This window comes from Pezoporus flaviventris, unplaced genomic scaffold (genome assembly GCF_033815535.1).
Source record: "Pezoporus flaviventris isolate CSIRO_AGI_PZ_B2104156 unplaced genomic scaffold, CSIRO_AGI_Pfla_v1 ptg000001l, whole genome shotgun sequence".
NCBI lineage: Eukaryota > Metazoa > Chordata > Aves > Psittaciformes > Psittacidae > Pezoporus > Pezoporus flaviventris.
This window is the reverse complement of record NW_026892549.1, coordinates 42,262,243-42,285,190: the sequence shown is the minus strand read 5'-3', so window position 1 is coordinate 42,285,190 and position 22,948 is coordinate 42,262,243. Positions and strand designations below refer to the sequence as shown.

Genomic DNA, 22,948 nt, shown 5'->3' with positions numbered 1-22,948 from the left:
CGTCGCCGCACGACGGAAGGGCGGGATGCTTAGTCCCGCCCCTTGGGCCTGCAACGCACCAATCAGGAGAGAATCTGCTGAGTTGCCCTCTCTGCGATCGGGTGTCGCTCTGATGACACTTGCTGTGTGCCGGGGAGCCCGCAGGCTTAGGAGGGGTGGCCGGTGTTCCGAAGCAGCGGAGGCGCGGGCTGGCCTGGTCTGGCGTGGCGCGGGCTGGCATTTCCTGCCCTCCGAAGGCCGAAAGGTGCTCGGCTCTCCTTCGTTCCCTGGCAGACGCGGGCCCGAGGGCAGCCTCGCAGTCACCTTCTCCCGTTGCTGGGGCCGTTGCTACTGGAAATTCCCATTATCGCCAACGTGTCCTGTCAGGCGGTGGAGGAGTTGAATTCTAAAGTTGTGGAGACGTTCCAGGTAGCACAGGGAAATCCTGAGAGGTTGCTGTCTTTTATATCACTCTTCTAGACAAAAGTACATTGACCTTTACATTTACCATAGAAGTAGGTCTAGAAGAGCAATTGGGGAACTTAAACCTACATCAACTTCCAAAGATAAGAACAAAGTCTGTAACAAATTCTGAGGTGCAGCAAAAACCCCATGGTGCTTTTTCCTAATGGTAAATTGGATAACTTAAAAAGAAATTAATTCATGACTGTTAATAACCAGATCATGTTAAGAAATCATGCAGCTTAACAGTCTTTGAGACACATTTTGATTGTCATGCAAAACAGAAATAGTTTATAAAACCATAGAAGAAGATGATAAATGTGACCAAAACCAGTGAACTTATTTGTTCAAATTTTTATTTATTTAAAATATTCTGTATAGGTCAAAATGGGTGATGTTGAAAAAGGCAAAAAGATCTTTATGCAGAAATGTTCTCAGTGCCACACAGTTGAAAAAGGTGGAAAGCACAAGAAGGGACCAAACCACTGCGGTGTATTTGGCCACCAAACAGGACAAGCTGAAGGATTTTCTTATTCAGAAGCGAACAAGACAAAACGTAAAATAGGTGACATGGATAAGGTGCAGTGATGGAGGGGACATATACGAAAAAGGCTTTCTTTAGAAGTACAATAGAAAGCCTCACAAGGAATTAAAACTGCCTGCTTTATATTACTGCAGATGAATCTGAGCTATAATTTCAGAAACAAAAATCCTAGGTCCCTATGTTGAAAAGAAATTTTACCATTATTCAGCACACCAGGTCAGAAGGTATATAGCTTTCCCAGAATTTTGTAATATCAATGGGCAAATTTCCATTTCTATTTCTTGAGAGTGCTTTCAGATTCTGTCTGCTGGTCACTACCCTCTACTGGCACCGTGGTGTGCTGCGGTTTTTCTGCTCAGAGCACTTGGCTAAATATCATCACCTACTAGTAAGCTGTGCCTTTTCTTGTGTTTTTCATGCAGACAGTCTTGAAAAGCAGTGGAATATATAAAGTGGAGAGTAATTCTGTGTCTGTTTCATTATTTTTATTTTATATTATTTGAATATAAATTATATTATTTGAATCAATCTATTAATTACAATTACAGTCCTGTTTGGTTTTGGTTTCATTTGTTTGGTTTTTTTCCTGGTTGCTAAGGTACTTTAGAACTGGCTGACTTCTTTGTTATTCTGTGATTTCTAGGAAATATTTTGTGACATTCACTTTATACTAGGACTTCCTTCACACAAAAAAAAAAATGTCAGCATATGTTAAGTATTTTTTCTCATTAACAATTTAGTGAACAAATCATACAGATGTTAGTACAAGTTTTTAAAAGAAAGCCAACTAAGTGACATCGAAATCCACCTTAGACCATGGGAAGAGTCAACTCTGGAGGGCAGAAGAGAAACTTGAACATGTAGTCAGAGGTATTTGTATAGTCTTGAGTACAACAGTAGGCTGCTTCTGTTGACAGAGACAGGTTTTATCAGGGTTGGGAGGAAACACGAATAGTATTTCAGCTTATGTCAGGAGATTCCAGGATCTGGCCGCTGACAACCGCTTTTCTAATGCCCTTCAGTGGAGCACAGCCTTGATGAATTTCATGCTAATCTGTAGATCTTATTTTCAACACCTGTATGAAATTAAAAGTTGGATCTTCTGCATTCTGGAATTACAAAGGTATAACATAGCATAAAAGTATTAAGTAGTTTTATGTGAAATTGTGCAAAGAACTGCAAGTCTCTACGATGCAAAAAGGATTTACATTTGACTTGTTAAAGTGACACAAAGACAACATATACCTTGTGCATTTTACATCATGTATTATTTATGCTCACATTCCTCTTGGATTCTAGACACATTATGTTCAGGAGCATCACACCTTTTATTTGAGATGGTTCACATTTTCATATCATACATACATGCTGTTGGGCCAGCCTTATATTTTATAATTTTTTTTTTTTTCAGGAATTGTCTGGAGTGAGAGTACAATGATGGAGTATTTGGAAAACCCTAAGAAATACATTCCTGGTACAAAAATTATTTTGCTGGAATTAAAAAGAAAAATGAAAGAGCTGATCTTGTTGCATACTTGAAAAAAGCAACTTCTTGAAGCACTGCTGCCACAGTTGTAAGGTTAGTGAAAAATGTTTTGGATTTTGATTAGCTGCTATGTCAAGTTTTAATATTTTTAATCTAATTATTCCTTAGGGACTGGCATTAGTAAAATCAAACAAGGATATGTCTGAAGATGCTATGTTCTAATTAAAAACATTGGAAGGTGAGAATAATTTATATTGTGTTATATATTTCATAGACCTTTGTGAAGTGTGCTATAGAAATGCTGTTCCTTTCTATAAGGAGATCTGAGAGCCCAATCTGCAACTAATTATTAGAACACTCAGCAAAACTATTATCTAATTGTGGCTACGTAAATAAGAAAGTGCCTGTAAACAGTAGGACTGACAACTACATGAAGTTTTTATTCCGGAAAAACAATCCTCAGCATTATCACCTGTGAAGGAAAGTACCATCTACAGTAGGTAACAAAACATAACCTTACATTTAAAGAACACTACATAAAAGTGGGGGAGGTGGAAAACCAAGAATATCGGATATTTTCAGAGAACAAGTAACCTTTCAATAGTGATGCTGACCTGAATCTTGAGGAGATACCTGAACACCATGATCTCTTTGGTTTAAAAACACTGCCCCACTCTGTTTAGTGGGGGGTTAGTCTGTTCCTCTGTTACTGTTCCTTTGTGTATTAAAAAAAATAATAATAATTCTCTACCGATCTGTTTTCAGAGTTGTGGGTTCTTTGTCTCCATTTGAGGCTAATACACTAAGGTATCTTTAACCTCTAACATCTAGAGTGAATGAGGGATAACTAGGTCAAGCAAATGATAGTAGGAGATATTTTCACCAACAGCAGAGGATTGATGAAGGCGATTAAAGTCCTCCTAAAACCTCCTCATGAATCTTCTACCACTTGAATTGAGATTTACAATTTAATTCTCAGTTTACACAAATGTAATACATTAAAACATACTTCACTCAATTAAGGTTTCCTTATGTCTTTGCAGAAGGGAACATTAATATAAACTAATTTACTACAGTATCTATTCCCAGGTCCTCACTTTATCAGTATTGTTCTGATGCTTACCCACCAGGAGCTTTAACCAGTTGTCTTGCCATGCTCCAAGGAGCTCAACTGCTGTTTTTAAGTAAGGGAATAAGCAAGAGTGGGCTGAAAAGTTCTGTGACACAACCAGCTTCCTTTTTCTTTTGTACTGTACCTGTAAGATAGTTCCCCCTTTCAGTTTGACAGCTGGGACCTGTTCTGTTGACTGTTTAGACAATTAAAGCATCTGCCTCAATGACAAAAATTTTCTGGAGTGCTTTTCTCAATTGCACTTCGAAGAGTTTTAAGAGTGCATTTGCCACTTTCTGAATAGAGAAACACGCTCTGCTGAGAAATAAACTCTAGTTTCTCCTCTTGATTCTTTTAGGGCACCTTTGCATGCTTGTACCCGAGGAGACCAGGTGGGACTGGCTAAATTCTGCTTTGCTGTCTGAATTGTCTTTGTGCATCCACACAAATAAAGGGTGCATCATACATCAGATGCAGCAGATAAAAGCTGTCTGTGCCTCACTGCAGCATAGCTGTAGAGTTACGAAGGCAGCACAATCCTATGACACTGACAAAATCCATTTGCCTCTTTAGCCCTCCCATGAAATGCCTCAACTAATCTGTCTCAGGCTCACACACAGAGCTGCAGCCCAGTATACTGTGTGCTTGATTTACTAACCCTGCAAACAGAGGTAAAGCCTGATGTGTGCAGAACACAGACCCAAGTTTTCTCCTAACACTCAGTGATGCACCTGGCCAGCTTTGTGAATCAGGTTTTACAAAACCTGTGCGAGTTACAGAAAAGACAATTCATCAAATGTGATAATTTGTCACATTGTATCTGGAAACACTAAATTGGTTTAAGCTTTTACATACAGAACTGCTACACAGTAACCGTTATGTAGTAAACATTGGTGTGAGTGCCCAGACCAAACCTTACCATAGTGAGATGGCACAAAATATTTACGTACAGTTCTTTCACTTGTATGCAGATCCCCAGGGTCCTTGCTGGAGAGCTCAAAGTGCCTGCCAGGCCTTCAGCAGCTTACGCGGTATCTTTGTGCAAGTGAAGTGTTTGTGCCAGCGTTGCAAAACCACGAATGCTACTGGAAAGGCCAAATAGCGATTAGCAGCTTCGGGAAAGCGGGCGCCCTGCAAGGCTGACGCTGACGCAGTGCCAGCAGCTGGGGCCACTTCAGTGGCAACACAAGCAGCAGTGTACAGATGTGCGCCAACAGCGGGGCCTCCGCCGCCGACGTGGCGCTGTGCCTGCTGCCGCGTGTGAAGTCCCTTCACTTCACAGCCCCGGCAGCGTGTCAGCAGCGCGCCGACAGAAATGCGTAAAACATTGAATGTTTCAGTCGCCCTTGCCCTCACCGAGACGCACCCGCAATTTCATGTCCACGATACCTGTATGAACAAGCTCAGCTTCTTTAGAGGTGCGAGCAGCTCCGGGGCGAACCCGTAAGCGTGTCTTGCGACGTCCCCTCTTCCCGCCCCTCGCCCAGTCCTCTCGCCGCGGGTGCGGCAGCCGGGAGCCCCCCGGCAACTCAGCTGCAGCTAAGGCACGCTGCGGCGGCAGGGAGCAGCCCCTTCCCCGCGCCACGGCAGCCCCCTGCCAGGAGAGCAGAAAGAAGCCGTGCCGCTGACCGAGGGGTAAGCCCGGAGCCCTGGCACCACGGCAGCCCGGGGACGGCAGCAGTGAGGGAGCTGCTACTCCGCCTGCAACATCGCAGGCACCGAGACCGGGGGCAGATACCCTTTGTCTGTCGCTTCTCAAGCAGTCTCCGGGAGCCACAGCACCTTCAGGGAGCCTCTCGCAACCCCCGACTGCTGCGGGAGACACGGCAGCCCCTCGGGCACACACGCAGCCCTCCCTCCCCCAAAACCCACCTTCACTATCCACATCTGTCCCGAAATCGTTCCCTCTCCTTGCAAGCACTGCCTGCATCCCCGAGCCGGGATGGGCTGCTGCAGGAGCAGGGTCCCCGGCAGGTCGGAATCTCGTTTTATTGAAGGTTTGCCCGTGTGTTTTCCCAGCCACCCAAACTCCCATTCATGAATTTCTGAAGCTGCCTCCATTCAGTCTTTGGTGAGCGCATGAAAGACATTTTTCACGTGTTAAGATCCATGACTCCGTTTTGTGGGTTTTTTTTTTTTTTCAGTCGCTTACGCGTAAGCATCGATTTTGCAATGAAACGTGTTCCACGTGCGCATAAAAATAATCCCGGTCCGTCCGCCCGGTGGATACAGTCGGCTTCCCCCTGGCAGCCGGTGCTGCAGGAGCGGGCGCCCAGGAGCTCCTCGGCAAGCCCGCTACCGCCGAGCGCCCGCCGGGGAAGCGGTTCGTGGGTACAAGGCTCTGGGCGGCCCCGCGGGCAGAGCCGGCTCCCTGCCCCGCTGCACGGCGCCCAACGCGGAAAGCCGGGCAGAGCCGGTCCACCCGCGGGAGAGATGCGGGCTTCTCAACGCGGGGATTCAACAAACGGAATTCTTTTGGTCTTCCTGGAGGGACTCCGCGTTTCTGCCTGTCTGCTGAAGTGCTGAAGTACTGAAGCGGCGCAAATAACGCTATAAATCAAACCTCTTTAACGTGAGCGCTCGCCTTAACTCCCCCCGCCCCGCCCGCAGACCGGGCTTGCCCCTTCCCTTGCACACGCATGACAGACAAAAGGACCCTCCCTCTCCCCCCGCACACGCCCACCGATGATCCTGAATGAGGCGCCCACTGCTGCGAAGCTCCTTAGCGCAGCACCCCCTGCTCGCGGTCCTCCTGCCGGGCACCCTGCGCGTTTTTACCCTTCTCCCCCAGCTTTCCCCGGGGACGCTTGTGAGGCGGCTGTCGCCAGGCTTGCGGCGGTGCTCCCCCCCCCCGCAGCGGGGCTCGCCAGCCCGCCCTCCTCCCCGCCTGCCCCCTCGCTCGGCTCCCGCGTCCTCCCCCCACCCGCCCCTCCCTCCCTCCCTCCCTCCCTCCCTCCTCAGCGGTCCGCCGGCTGGGTTACGCAGCAGCCGCCGCCAGCACTGACAGCGCCTGGCAGAAGCGGTTTGCCCGAGCGCTCCCGGAGCATCTCCAGAGGCGCGGCGGCAGCGCCTGCCCGGCTCACTGGGGTAGCCGGCCCAAAACCGGGCGCCGGGGCCACGACCAGAGAAGGGCTGAGAGTCAAGGACCAGGCAAATACCTAGAATAATACTAATACTACTGCTAATAATAATAAAGAGTGTGGGCAGGAAAAGGAGGTCTCGGGGGGAAGCAGAGGGAGAGAAGAAGGCGCGCCCCCGAGGACGGGCCCGGGCAAGGGGCAGGACCGGCTCCTCACTGGGGCTACCGGCACACCCCGTGCCCCGGGGCGGCCGTCGGGGCGGCAGCAGCACGTGGAAGCGGCGGGGCATGGCCTCCGCGGGGGCTCCTGCGGCCTGAACCACCCCCACTGCCGGCACCATGGCGGCCGCCGCCGACACTGGCCTCGACGTGGCGGCGGTGGAAAGTTTCCTAGAGAGGCACCCGGAGCTGGTGGAGAAGTGGCTGAAGAGGAAGAACTCGCTCCCTAAAGCGCCCTCGGTGCCCGCCGCCAGCCCGTCGGAGGAGCGCCGAAGCAGCTGCGGCCCCAGCGGCGGCTGGGGCAGTGCAGGCGGCCCCGGCGTCCTCCAGCGCCGAGCCTCTCAGATGGAGCTGCGGAAGAGCTTCGCCCGCTCCAAGGCCATCCATGTCAACCTTACCTACGACGAGCATGTGCACGCCCGGGCGCAGGAGCCGCTGAGCAGCGTACGGCGGCGGGCGCTGCTGCGGAAGGCCAGTTCCTTGCCCCCCACCACCGCGCACATCCTCAGCGCCCTGCTGGAGTCCCGCATCAGCCTGCCCCAGTACCCCCCCACTGCCCTGGACTACAAGCGCTACCTCAAGGAGCATAACGAGCGCCAGTTCTTCCTGGAGCTGGTCAAGGACATCTCCAACGACCTGGACCTCACTAGCCTCAGCTACAAGATCCTCATCTTCGTCTGCCTCATGGTAGACGCCGACCGGGGCTCCCTCTTCCTCGTGGAGGGGGCCGCCGCCGGCAAGAAGAGTTTAGTCTCCAAGTTCTTCGACGTGCACGCCGGCACCCCGCTGCTGCCCTGCGGCTCCACCGAGAACAGCAACGAGGTGCAGGTGCCCTGGGGTAAGGGCATCATCGGCTACGTGGCGGAGCACGGAGAGACCGTCAACATCCCCGACGCCTACCAGGTAGGAGCCGGGCAGGCTCCCAGGGCTCCACCGTCCCCAGCTCCCCCCCGGACCTGGGCGGTGGATGCGCCTGCCGGGAAGCCTCGCCGCCGTCCTGCCCTTCCTCCCTTCTGGGGCGTCCCTCCCCGCCGCCCGGCTTCTCCCCGGGCCGTCCCTGCCGGGGGTTACGCGTAGCGGGCGCGGGTACGCTCGGATCAACTGTTGACGGGGCGGGAGGGGACTCCCATGAAGGGGGGAGGAAAGCGGAAAGCCTCTCCCGGTGGCCGGCGGGGCCAGAGTGGCCATCAGATCGGTCCAGCAGTGCTGCTGGATTTCGCAGGAGTGTTACTTCCCTTCATGTGTTTTCAAAACGTGTTTTGGAATCGGTTGAAGAAAAGTTTAAAAAAATGCCCGTGACAGTCCCGATGATAACATCCTTAAATCTCTGTCTCGTTAATGTTTTCTGTCTACCCTCTGCTAAAGTAATTTCACTGCTTTCAGAGGAGCATATATTTTCAACTTTGCCTATGCCCACTGAGCCCCCATGGCATGTATTTTCAATCATATTCCTAGGAGTGATAACCAGTCTTGTTCTCCTACAAGGGTTTTTGCCACCTTTCCCTTTTATAGAGGCTTCAGTATGAATTGTGAAAAAGTAGTCCTGGCTTCAAGGCAAAAATTCCCATTGACTTCAGCAGGGACCGATGTGTCTTCGCCTACCTGTGTAAATGCAAACCGGTGCATTCAGTTTACTGGCTTGAAACGTACCTCTCAGTCCTAGGGGCTATTTCTACTGTTTATTTGTGTGAGACACTGTCAGCAGTTTGAGGCTCCCGAGAAAATTAAGAACCACAGACAGATTGAGAAACTCAATTAGGATCTTGGAAAGCTTCAGAAAGGTGGGAGATGCATGTCTTTAAGGATTTTAGTGATAATCATTGCCCAATGCCTAATTTTGCTAAAACATTATTAATGTTTTAATAAACATTAAAAAAATCCTGTTGATGCTTTATAGCAAACATACAAGGAAGAAACTTGAAAAATAAAATTGAATTATTTTTGTTTGAAATGCAGAAGAGCCAAGGTAAATGTATTTTGGGCCGAATACTTATTTATTCGTCAAGCAGTGAAGAATACCAGGGAACTCACAGATCTAGACAGACAGAGGTTCCCAACCTACAGAGTTCAAAGGGAATGAACAGAGCTGGTGAAAAAAGCTGCATTATTCAGACTAAAATGACTGAGTGTTGGATCGCCTTTGAAAAAAATCTGTTTTCTTCCTTTATTTTTCCTTTTCACCATTATACACCATCTGATTATTTTTTTTTTAATGATTATTACTTCTCAAACTGTACTTTTCCCAAATATCTTCTGTTGGGGGTTAAGTAGATGCTTTCAGTAGTCTCAAGTGGCTAAACAGATAGAAAGGATATCTGAGTTTGGCTGTGAAAGGGCTTGATTTCTCCTTTTAACTCTGGATAGCTCCAGCCAACTTGTTTTGAGAATGCCAGTGGAAAGGGTGCTTTGTAGTCCCAGGGGACTGAATTATTTTTTCTTCAGTGTTTGTTTATTTTGTGTTCCCTTCCCTTATGAAAAAGCCCCACTACTTTAAACAGTTTCTTGTCTGTTTAATTCGCTGAGAAAAGTGAAAAACAATCCATCCAGTTGCCATTCCTGATATTATTTATATTATGCTTTTGTTTGGCTCCTATCCAAAATTGATGAAAATATTATAAATAATAATATAAAAATATAAAATATTATAAATAATACAATTCACTGTCTATTTAAGCCACAAGTACATTAGTTGCAGTAGAAGGGAAAGTTCTAAGCCAAGTTCATCCTGTAATTTTATCAATTGCAACTTCCCTGCTTTCAGTGGTGTTACTTCTGGTTGTGCAACTCTTGTGCAAAAGAAACCTTGCAACCTTAATGAAAGTTTTGCTTGATAATAAAATGGGGATCTACTTTCTATTATGTTTCTGAATTAGTTTATCTTCTTTTACCTGACAAATATATATCCATTGCGCATCATTAAAAGGAGACCTTTATAATTTAATAGTATAGAGAGCCCTATGGAAGCCCAGGTACATCTGTGTAAAGAAGCGACAGCTGTTCCATTTCAGATCATTGTAGTGCTCACAATACAGCACTTTAAAAATTAATAAATATGATTGTATGATTTTTTTTGCCAGCATTGCCACTGGTGCTGGGAGTGTTTAAACAACTGTCAGGTAAAAGAAAGTACCACCAGGAAACTTTGTCAGGCTGACAGGTGGAGTTGAAGATAAAGGGGTGACAGCACAGCACCATTTTGTTGACTGAAGAGAGTGTCTGCATCAATACTACCCACTTGGTAAGAAAAGGCCTATATGATAGGACAGAAGAACACCTCAAGATTAAACTTTTACTTTTTTTGTTGCTTTCTTCTTGTTTTGTTTTCTTTTTTTCTTTAAATAGCAAACTTGTTTAAAAAGGTAAAGATACTACTGTATAATCACTTGGCTAATTTACAGTGTTGGGAAATTTGTTTTATTATCATCCAACCATCTTTATTTTCTCAGAGCCTGCTCTAATACCAATTGGAATTCCACCATTGAATACAAATTGGGTTGCCTGCTTCTATCATCAGCTACTACTGACATTAATAGGACTTCAGTGCAATCCACATTACATGTAAATCCTGCCACATCTTGTAATGTGCTTCACACAGGCAGTCCCCTGTGCTCATACACAGACTGGTTTAGGAAATCTTTGTAAGTGGCTGGCAGTGTAATTTTCAGAGATTGTGTTAAGTTTTCAATTACACATTTATTTTTCTAAAGAGAAAAAGTACTAAAAAATGAAAACAAACAATAGGCTGGGGCTTTTCCACAATCCAGGTGATTATTACTGTTGTTGAGTCAGACTTTCAAAACCTGCTCATGGAAACAATTTTCCATAGTTCAATAAGCATACTTAGATAAAAGGTTTGGAACTAGCATTATGTATTGAGGTCTGTATAATAATGAATTCTTTTAATACTAAACAAAAACTATATAATATCTCATGGCACTTTGATTTAGGAAGTTCAGCAGTGACTGAACAAACTCTTTGGAGTTTCACAGCATCAGAGAATTTGACACATACTTAGTTAATAGAAAGGTTTCTTTTGATAATGACTGATTCAAAAATTGCACAATTTCATTCATGGCATTAAAAGAGCTTTATTTATTGCATTGCAAAATCAAGTGATGAAAGCGAGTTTATAACACTTTGCAAAGTATATGATCTAATCTGTAAGAGTTAGCACTACAGAGGATTTGAGAACAGAAAAGGAATTAGATACATTCTTTGCATTTTGGAGCCAGTCTTAAACTCTTTCTCCTGCAAGTAATCCAGCTGACTTGCAAGTTGAACTCCTAGTCGGTTTAAGTTTGAAAATAAGGCCTTGGGTCTTCCCCATGTTAATTTTAGGAAGCATTTCTGACTCTTTATTCTTATGTGAATAATGCACTGCAGTTTGAGCACATATGTTGAAGAATCCAGTTATACTGGAAAGAAAATTTGGGTCCTAAATGTACATTGAGACTCCTTTTAATAGAGCATAAATGTAGCTTTTGAAGTCATGTATGAAGACTATTAAGCATATCATAAGTACAGAGGAAGAGAGGCTATTAAACCTTACCTACAATTCTTCTGAGTTGTTTAAAAATGTAAGTTTTTTCCTATCTAAAGCTATAGTTTTTTTTATGTCATCCCTTCTTCTCACATTTCTTCTATGATGTTTAGCTGAAACTACTGATCATTTTAATTTTGTTCTACCTTTTAGAGCAGTATTTAAATAAAATCTTTAAATCACAAGTAATTTTTGGTTATCGTTATACCTTTAGCTGTGCAAACATTGGGAGATAATTTAATAGCATCCCAAGTCCTTCTAACTAGTGAAAAAAACCCTATGACTCTTTAGAATAGTAAGCGTACATCGAAAAGTTGTGAAAAGTATGTTCTGCCATTTGCCAGTGTCAGCTGAATAAAGTTTCTGTACATCTTACGTGAAACCAAGAATTTAAAAAGTAGCTTTTAAAGACAGAAGAAAACAATGGCTTATCAGATAAATGTTTTAATAAAGTGGGTAGCAAAGTGAGGAAAAATATTAAATGGAGTAAAGCAAAGACACTGGGTTTTGTAAGTTGGAGAAAGTGCCATAAAAGAGGTCAGAAATTATTTTTCTGTGTAGCTCAAGTCTTTAAAACCAAAATGTAACCATATTACTGGAGCTAAAATCAAGTAAAACAAGACAAGTCAAGCTCTGCTCTGCACTGTCCTGTGACCTCTTTCAAGCTTAGGCCAAGCAGCATACAACTAATGCACACAGCCTTTTACAGTACGATTTAAGCATCCTTTATCACCTTAGATACAGGCATCAGTGTTGTCTTCTTCAGGATGACTGGGAGAGCTCTGAGCATGCAGGGTGTCCTGCTGTGTCAGGACAGCATTACAACATTACTGCTCATAGGTGCAAACCTTTCAGCCTGGGGCGGGCTGCTGGCATAGTTCAGGAGCAGGTGAGAGCCACATTTTGTTACACAGGGTAGCTGTTTGTTACCATCAATAGTAACAGTGCATCTCTTTCAATTTTAAAGAGCAGTTAAAGCATTAAAACCCTGGGTGGTGGGAGGTTCAGTTCTGCAAATGGGAAGCACTTAGGCGCTGTTTTATTCAGCAGCACTTGAGCAGCAGGCACCAACAATGGCAGTATTCATTTCAATGCTAACTCTTTAACAAGGACAGGGGTTGCTCTTCAGAAAGCATGAAAACTGGTAAGTAGAATAAATAATAATTTTTTAAAATTGCATATAAAATAGAAAAAAAGAGTTAAAACAATTTTTGCTGAGCGTTATTCACTAGAAAAGTGCCATGGGGAAGGCAGGAGATAATTGCAACTCTAAAGAACTACATTGCTCTGATATGCTTTCCACAAAAGGACACTCCAGCCCATCAGCTAAAATTTAGGAAAGCTTGAAACTGTACAAGTCAGTAAATTGGTGAAGGGATGTTGTGATTATCCCAAGTCAGAGGAGACAAACATGTCCTGTGTGTCACAGCAGCATTGGCCTAGGAGAGAGGGATCTCTCCGCAGCACCTTCCTGCCCCTCCACAGTAGAGAGCCCTTGGGGCAGCAACTGAGGTCTCCTCACCTTCTGTCACCTCCCTCACTCCTCACATCTTCTTCTAAAGGAACAGTTTGTGATGAACTTGTAACACGTCATGAGGCCTTCCTGGGTCACGGCGCCACAGCTCTCACCTTGGAGATGTTTGCCAGGGGCAGGAGCTCCTGTGTAGAAGGACATACACCCAAAGCCACCTGAGGGCCCACTTTCACGTCTCCATGCTACTGCTCAGGTGGATCACCAGGACAGGCAGGTCTGCACAGTTCAGCGTACCCCACTGATGACAGCCCTTAGGTATCATGAAGGGAACACAGCTTCCTCTCCATGCTTATGTTGGGCAGGCGAGGTTACCTCATCACTCAGTGGCCTGTCCTTCAAGGTTGCCCAGCCATTACCTCATGGATGCACCTCACCTGCTTGCTGCCCCTTCATTGGAAATGAGCAGCAGGTGGGCTGGTGGTGGCTGGGCAAGCACAAGTCCCTGCACTAAGACCGAGGGGAAGGGTCAGTCCATACTCATGTGTAATGAGTTCTCTCTGCTTCCCACTGCAGCTGCTGGATAATTATTTGCCATTTTGGGGGGCTTGCACACTGACAATCAGTGCTGTAAGATAGAGGGTTGTCTTGTTTCAGTGCTGGTGGGGGCTCCTGGGTGAATAGAAGCATGGAGGACCTGAGAGCATTAGCAGGTTAGTAATTTTGTGTTTTGGGGGCTTTTATTTTGTTTTCATAGGTTTTTTTAGCTCTCTCTTTTGCAGCAGTTCCCTGCGCTGTTGATTGTGGAGAGCTTGAGTTTGAAAGGTCCTTTGGAGAGCTGGGGTAGTTTTCCTGCCCTCTGTAAGACCATCTTTTGTTAAGCTGGTAGACTTCTAACTGATTTATTGCTCAGTTTGTCCATCTGTCTGAAGAAAACAGACATTTTAATTTTTTTTTTTCCCTCAGATGCTTGTAAAACTTCTTTGTGGAACAGGTGTGAAACCTGGTGCCTCTGTGGCCTGGAATTTCCTTGTGAGAAAGAGATATGTTTGTATAGAGCAGGTTGGTGACTATGAAACAACTGCAGGATTAGGCCCTTAAAGTTTTAGCTGAAATCCTGTTACAATCAAAGCCCTAATAAAGCTGTAATCTTGTTTGGTAAATGATTTTGCTGTTCTGATTGGTTTTCAATTTTCAAAGCAAATGGATATTTAATTTTGGTTATTTACAGTTGTAGGCTAGTGTGTAGTTTTTCTATAGAGTAACACAATAGATAGGCATGCAGTCATTATGCAAGTTAATTTGTCTTATTTTTCTAAAACAATTGTATTGACAAATTATGAAATATAAAGAACTTGAGCCAATGGCTCAGCAGAGTTGCATGTTAACAGAATAACAGCAACTGTGTGCTGAGTTTAATGTCTCTACAGTATACATATGAAAATGTGTGGCTTCGTTAATAATACTACTGCTTTGTCACAAGAAGGTAGCTTTGATTTATTATTCAAGAATTTTATTCTGCTTCTGTAACATTTGAGCCCATGTATTGCTCACCTGGGTAATCACTTGCAGGTGACAGGCTTAAACCCATACACAGGTTTCTGTTGAAACCCTCAGGAGTTTTGTTGATTTCTTTCCTCTGAGGAGTATTGGCTTTTTAAAGCCACCCTGTGTGTATATATATTTTATATGATTAACATTAAGGAGATCAGCACTGAGACCTGTCTGAAAGTGAGGTTGAAACGAGATGGGAGCATGGGCATGATTGTGGTTGGTTCCCAGCAGGGCATTAGCTAGGTCCAGAAGGGCACAGAGAGTAGCTATGGTGGAGACAAACCGTGGTTGGTATGATCTCTAAATATTTAAAATTAGAGGAAAAATATTTTTCTTTGTCAGTTTTCTTTCTTTTTAATGATGATACAAGCAGAGCAGAAGTGCACAGAAACTGCTACACCCAAGACCACAACTTGATTTACTTTTGTGCTATGGGTGATATAATAGGAGTCTGTTTTGAAGGAAGAAAACAAGAACTTTTTGATGTATCTGGGTGAGATTGTCGTACAGAGGAATACTTTCTGATCCCTGCTGTAGATCAGCTCAAACTATGAAGCATGAGATCTAATTATGCTTATTAACTTGGCAGCCATGTCTGCGAACTTGATAGTGTTTATGAAGTTATTTACTCCTGTCTGTGAGACTGCCTATATTATTTTTCCCTACTATTTTTGTGCCAGTCAAAAGTAGACAACACACATTATTACTTAGGTCTGTGGCCTAACTAATAAATGAAGCAGTGGTCAGAAAAGGACATAAAGGATATGACACTTTAGCCAAACTAAAAAAAAAAACCCAAACAAACGCAAACTGCTGATACGTTTTAAAGAAAAATCAAACCAACACAGCAAAACTTTCATGTTGCATCATTGCAAGTTAATATTTTGTTTTTTTTCAAAGTAAATTTGTGTTTGTTGGTTTTGTTGTTTTTTTGTTTTTTTGTTTTTTTTAATTCAAATTATACATGGACTTATTTTTAAATCTGGAAATTAGGAATTTTTCAGGGTTAATTTTCCCTATTTTTTTTTCTTTACAATTGTTTTGGGAGTGTAGGAATAGAGTTAACTGAGCTGTTTTGTGCATCCTCATCTGTTTTATTAAATTCGTATTACAAGAAATATTGTCATTATATAAATAGTCACAATATAACTGGACTGTGTGCTTATTTACTTGGGAGAATTGGGTTTCTGATGCTGGTGAATGGTACTAGTTTGTTCTTCTGCTGCTTTTGTCTCCAGGGCTTTAGGAATTTTGGGGGAGATGACAAGAATAGCTGCAGCAATCTTTACATGGAAGTCTCTTCAGAGATTGCTTTATTACTTGTGTTTTGTGTGTGACTTTCTTCTCTACAAGGTTTTTCCCATATCTGCTCTAGTGGTTTATTACTTGGTTTGTGTTTCCTGTTTATGCACAATGTAATTTATACCATATGTGATTTTTAGAGAAGAGTATCTAGAACAGACTGGGTGACAATTTTTCTTTTGTATTTAGCTTTGTTAGTGTTGTGCTTTGAGTCTAGATAACTTGCTGTCTTTTGATTGCTCTTTTTGTTTGCTATAAAAGCTTACGTATTCTATACTCAAAGGAAGCATAATTAAGAAGTTGAATAGGTCTCTTCCAGTTTCAGCATCTTCAGTAAATGTAAAGGCTCCTGCATGACGGCTTCCTATAAAGTCACTTGGAGGCACATTAAATCAGTCTATCTCATACAGTTTGGTAGTACAGAAATACTTAGGTTAACAATGCTTTCAAACATACTACTTCTGTTGCCTATTTTTGATACGACTTGGGTAACTCAATAAATACAGTATATTCAATGAAATTTTGCTGCAAGTTTCTTGTTTTGTTTTTTTTTGTGAGCCCTTCCTAAGGAAGAAACAATTACGTGCAATGAACTATAAAATATAATAGGCCAGGCTTGTTAATTGAGCACCTTTTGTGTTCTTCTGTTCAGTGTGATTAAAAAGCAGTAGTTTTAAATCATTAAAAAAATCAGAAATGGCTTTTCCTTGTAGCTGTCAGCTTTGGCTGAGTCACTTATACCATTTCACTAGATTGACTGCTTTCTCCTTAGACACTGGAGAAGGAAAACAATGTCATGAAGACTTAATTTGTGGAAATGTATTCAGGCAGGCTTCATCCTCCACTACATTATTTGACTCTTAGCTATCTTGGTTTAGGATCCTACTTTTTCTGTTCTAAATCATGCTAATAATACATTAATTGTACTAGCTTCGATAAGTATATAGAAGGACATGTTTTCTTTCCAAGTTCAAAGAGTTATACTATGTTGAAAGAAAAACACAAACCAACAGAAACTACCCTTGCTAACAATGTTTGAACCACCTACTTAAACTGAAAATCAACATTGAAATTCAGTTGGTAAAACTTTGCTCAGAAGTTAAAACTAATTTCTGTCAACCAATTCTGTTACTTCAAATGTCTTGAGAAAAGATATGTAGATGTAAGTAAGAACAAAATACTTGTTTTGAGTGTTTCATGGGAGTTAGAGACACTCTATGGCCTCTTGTGGAATACTGCATGTCCTTAGAATTTTTTGAGAAGAAATCTTTTTATTTCTTATTTTTCTTTTTCTTTTTTTTTTTTTTTTACTGAAAATCTGTAGATAAGGCTTTAACATTTCTTCCTGGTCAGGATGCATTCATTTTTGTAGGCTTCCTCTAAGTGTAGCTGTTTACGTTTATTCATGATCAGTTATTATTTGGTGACTTCGTCCATGGTCCATGCTACTGATATCAAAGAAAAAAGGACGAGGCCCTAAAGGATTTTTCTTTTGCTTGCTACTTCTGTCAATGATACAGATGATTTGACTCTTTTCAGTCCTTGCTGAATTCATAGTCAGATTTACAGACTAATTTTATGAATACAGAGGTCAATCTGGAGGACTTGACATACAGGAGATAAGCATTATTTGGTTAGGTCTGCGTTCAAATTGCCTGAAGCCTCAGGTACATCAAGATAAATGAGCATCTTACGGGATCAGGGCTTGTAAACGTCATTAGTGTTTTTAGTCTTCATCCAATATGCTGAAGGTAAGGGATCTAGAAAAGTGTATTTGAATATACCAGCTTACTGATAAGAATTCATGCTGCTCACAGCCAGGTTCTAGCATTTCTGATCCTTATGTTCATGATAACTTTCAGATCACACTTTCAATGTTATCCAAACAGTTACAGGAACTAGAAATTTAATGTGTTTCAAATGGAAATTGAGATTCTGATAACACGTGATTCCAGAACCCTAGGAAAAATCCTCTGTGCGTAATTTGGTATTGTATAGAATGGAAGCATGAAGATGTTTGTCTCATCTCATCTATTGACAGTTTTAAAATACGTCCAAAAAAACCAGGACTTCAGTGTCACTGCGCAAGCAGCTGAAATACCAGTACTTGCATTGACAAATCAAACCTGCTCACTTCTGTGTCTTTACTTGATTGAATGTCACACTTTACTGGGTAATACTTCCCCAAAGAAGAATTTACAATCAATAAGTAACTTCAGACAAGGATAAGGTTTATCCTACAGAATAACTGTTCCTGTTTGGCAGTTCTGAAATTCCAGTTAAAAGTTCCTCAGTCTTCACATTTTGAGTATCTCTATATAGAACCAAAGTACTAAAAGCAACTGTTTCATTTTAACACTATTGTAATATTTTTACATTAATATTTTATATTTATACTAATATAAAGTATTAAAATAGTTTAATAATATTTTAAAGTCAGTGGAAGACTTTACTTGTAATTCTTGAGTGGTTTTGTGTGAAAATACTGCCAGTACAATCAAAAATATGCTGAAGTCTCTCTCTCTAGTGTATATTTTATCTGGTCTGTCCATAACTTCTGAATGTAAGTCTTGGTTGAAAAAGAAACTTAAAAGTAAGTGCTGCATTCTATCAGTATACCTCCTTACTGTGTGGGAGCCTGGTGCAGGTGAGGACCCTCTTGTGCTGCAGACTGTTTTAGCAGTTTGTATCTCAAAATGTTTGCAGTCTGACAGAGGGCTTCTGTCTGACTTTGCAGCTTTGTTATCAGCTGCTGAACAGGCCTTCTTGCTCAAGGTTACTATGCTGTAAGGAGAGGTAGATGTTAATTTTGAGCAAGCTTCTCGGCCATCACAGTTCATACTTGGGCATTGAGGTTTTTATTGATGCTGTTAAACCCAGTAAAACCTCTCTGTGGGATCCTGCCATATACATTCTATTATGACAATACGTGATGGAAGAAGGAGGCTGTGAGCATCAAAGTGGTTTGGGACATAATGCAGGTCATCCAGTTGTTGAGTTTTCTCATATTGTTGAACCTTGGAGTATATACATTAATGTTGCCAGAAACTGTGTTTTATTTTGTTCACTTACATAGCTTTCCTTATCCCTTTCCTAAATGTCACCAAAATAAAATTCCTGCCTGCTTTTCTACAAAAGTTTAGGGGTAGAGTTTCACTTCACATCTTTATGATTTTCAGTTTTTACCAAGTTGCTGTTGAGGTTTTCCTCAAAAAGTCTTCCTTTCCTAATTAAATGCAGTGATGTCCTTATACTGTGCTTGCCATATCTTTAGACTCTGCTTTAGAGAGGTAATACACTTCTCCAAAAGGTAGTCCAGTTCTGTAGCGTATGTGGATAATATGATATCAGATGGCAGGAACACCAAAACATGTCATTGCATCTCTGTTGAATGGCATGCTTCTGGGACTGAGGTTGTCTGCTCTGGGATCCCTGGGCTTCCTTTCTCCTAGTGCACGGGTCCCAGCAAGAGACACAAATGGGGAAACTTCCAAAATCCACTTGAAAGTCAGAAAAGCAATGTAGTAGCAACTAAAAACCACTTTCCAGATTGCTTATCCCTTCTGTGGCTGTTCCTAACGCTGGCAGCTGTACTGTATGTATCCAGTTCAGACAGGTTCACAAGTCCCCTGTCTTGGGTGCCACCATTCATTGCAGGTAAATTTCAATTGGATTAAAATACCTACTGCAGTGAACCTTGTTACCCAAACAAAAGAAGCTTTCAGATCAACATGAATACATCTTCCTAATTTTTATCCCAGACCTCTGTTTTGTCTTGTAACAATGTATCTCTTTTAATTGTGTATTCAGAGAAATGAATTGCAACTCATTTCATCTGTCCCAACAGCTGTCCTTTTTCAATTAAACTCCCCCTTGAAGACTTACTTTTTTTATAAGGCTCACAAGATGTAAATCAAAACCAATATTACTAGTCAAGCCATGTTTTCATTTTAGTGTTTTCCCATGTACTGTTTCGCTTTGAACAAAATTGGTAGAGCAGAGACTGTCTCTCCAGTAACACAAAGAGTATTACCAATATTTCGGCAACAATAGCTAATTCCAAATAGTAATTCAGACATTACCAAGAAGCGATTGAAGAAATGATGTTTAATTTATTCATTGGCAAAGCCTATTGTGTGATAATTGAATTGCATTTCATATTATGTTACAGAAGAACCATTATTTCTAGGCAGGATTCTTTACAGTGAAGAACAGATCAGCTTCAATTGAAGTTGATATAAAAGTGTTTAGAAGCATGTGGGAAGATCACAAGATCAGGCAGATCTGGGTTCTTGATGCCATTATTAAAAAATATTCATCATGAGGGTTCTAGTTCTCCTAAGGAAGTTGTTAGGCACACATAATTCAAGGAAATCTCATCAGAGCCTTATCAAAGACTGCATATTAGTAATCTAGTCTTTATGGAAGCAAGGATTGTTTACTATACTCCAGAGGCAGAAATAGGTGTAAGGAAGAAGAACCACTCCTAATAAACTTACATAATTAAAATAGAACAAAAGAAAAAAGTATAATACAAAAAGACCAAGAGTTTGGTATGCTGTGGCAGAAGAGCACTGTTAACTGTGTATTAATGCTACAGTTGGTGTTAATTCCTTGTGGTTGAAAAGTGTGAAAAATTGCAACAAGTAGTAAAATAGCCAAATGTATATGTCAATCTCTGAGTGTGGAGCATTTATAAATCATCTCTCTTGAGGAGACTAGAACAGTCTATTTCTATAGAATCTGCAATTTACAACAGGGAAGTAAAATTGCCAGGAAAAAGTCTGTCAGTATTGAGCGTCAGTAAAGATTTAATGAATTATATCTTTCTCATCACAATCGAATTTTCTTTTAAAGACTGTATGGATTGTTTTCATCACCTGAGACAAATACGGACATTATTTCACAGTCAATATTGTCTAAACTTTTGAAAACAAAACTTGTACTTGTTTTTGTAGAACAGCTCAGCTTGCTCATATTAAGGGAGTCAGAACTGGCTGTAACTATTGTCTGCAGCATAAATGCTAACTTCACCCCAGAGGAACAGAGCTGCTGCCAGTAAATAGCAGTAATTCCCTTCCTGGCTGATAGCTGTTGAAGACTGTTTTCCAAGATGAACAAAGATGCTGTTAGCACTACTACTGCTGAACTTTGCAGCCTCCTTTTTAAACTGTGATCAAATTCAATTTGATTTCAAGATATAATATTGTCACTCTACACAATTTTTGCACTACTAATTATGGTTTTGAAGGCGGTAGTTTATAATCTTTTACAATGTATTGCATTCTGATGTTCCTGCAATTATTAAGGCACCTGGGTTTTCATTAAAGCAGGAGACAGTATTTCTAGTGTTTTAGTGCAAAATGTGCTAGTCAGTTGCCCCTAAACCATGTTTCATGTCTGAAGTAAGAACTGTCTAAATGCGCTTTAAGTCAGTGTCTTTATGTTTTTGGGATTAGCACTAAGACTTTAGTACCTGGGTAACTTGGGACAGAAATATACTCTATGTGCAGCGCTGTGAACCACAGAAGAGGGCTGACAAGAAAGCTGAAGAAAATCTAGATTTAATAAAAGATTTGGGGTGTTTTGTGCTGAAAAGGGAAGTAATCTGTGAATGTGATGAAAGCATTTATTTCTCATGTACTTCCCTCAATAAGGATTATATGCAGCCTTAAGCACATTCTTTGCCTTATAAAAAAATTTACAAAATACTTGCTGGTGTTATTCATACCAAGATGCTCTTTGAAGTACTACTCTTCAATGTGTGTTTATAAACATTTTTACTATTTGGCTGTAAGATTGATTTCTGTCATTCTGCTTTAAGAGGGGTCTTATGCTCACAGTATGTGTTCTGGGTTGTTTGTTGGTTTTTTTTTTGAGGAAATGCATGCTTTATGATTAATAGGATTACACTGCAGGCTTATTTAATTGTCATCTGGAGATTTTATATAAGCATTAATTAAAATAGATAAAAATCTTCATAGTTAATGACGCATTAACATTGTTCAAAAAAAATCTAAATAAAAGTGGATACAACAGCATATGAAATAATTGCGCCTAAAAGAAATTATATGTAACAATAGAAACACTTGATGTTAGACACAATTGTTGGTCAGCAAAATTTGAAAATTAACAAAGCTACAAAAAATTATACTTGCAAAATTCTTGAATAAATGATTGCTACTTGTCATGTAAAGCTTAAGGGAAAACATTTATTGTGGGCATTCAGTTGTTCTGTTCTAATAGCACTGAGAGTTAGTATTAAATTTGCCCCTTAGAGCAGTACAAATTAATGAAAAATTACTCTAGATTAGGAATTTCAGACTACCCAGATATTTGCCTATACATTTTCAGCACAGCACTTCTTGCAGCTTATTATTCTTTCATACAAATCCCAGCATCTGCATGCTCCACACACTACAAAAAGATATGTTTCATGAACTGTGAACAGCTCTTTTGTTAGTATGTGCCTTGTAGGAACTATGGTGTGTGCACAGGAGTTTGAGGCTCTCACCAGTGCTTGCAAAGGCTGTGTTGTTACCCACAGATTTGCTAGTAGGAATGTTTATTGGCAGCAGTAGGATCATAAGGGTTGGCAGGGACCTTAAATCTAGTTTCAACCCCCTGCCATAGTCAGTGACACCTTCTATTAGACCAGGTTGCTCAAAGCCCCATCCAACCTCGCCTTGAACACTTCCAGAGCATCCTGAGGCATCTACAACTTCTCTGGGCAACCTGTTTGAGTGCCTCACCAACATAATAGTGAAGAATTTCTTCCTAATATCTAATCTAAATCTGTCCCCCTTTTTGTTGTCACCACATACCTTAAAAAAAAGCCCCTCTCTGGATTTATTGGGCCCCCTTTAGGTACTGAAAGGCTGTTAGAAGGTCTTCTGGAGCCTTCTCCAGGCTGAAAAACACCAGTTCTCTGAGGCTTTCTTCCTAGGAGAGTTCTTCTAGCCCTTTGGTCATACCCCTGGTCCTCCTATAGACTTGCTCCAATAGGTCCATGTCTTTCTTATATTGGGGGATCCCAGAGCTGGATGCTAGTACTCCAGGTGGGATCTCACAAGAATGGAGTAGAGGGGGAGAATCCTCTCCCTTGACCTGCTGGTCACACTTCTTTTGATGTAGCCCAGGATACAGTTGGCTTTCTGGGCTGTGAGCGCACAGTGCTGGGTCATGTTTTGCTTCTCATCAA

General features: G+C 41.9%; 1 protein-coding gene across 4 annotated transcripts in view; it reads left to right on the top strand.

The window, feature by feature from the left end:
* Positions 1–817: 817 nt before the first annotated feature.
* PDE11A (phosphodiesterase 11A) overlaps positions 818–22,948 on the top strand; it is a 142,020-nt gene continuing 119,889 nt past the window's right edge. For 3 of the 4 annotated variants that reach the window (XM_061454250.1, XM_061454260.1, XM_061454269.1), the window contains exon 1: positions 6,726–7,783. In XM_061454250.1, coding sequence (XP_061310234.1) covers positions 7,001–7,783 — 783 coding nt within the window. In that variant the 5' untranslated portion in view covers positions 6,726–7,000. Of the gene's footprint in view, positions 998–6,725; positions 7,784–22,948 lie in introns of those variants that run through there. The other variant, XM_061454276.1, reaches the window with a different exon arrangement.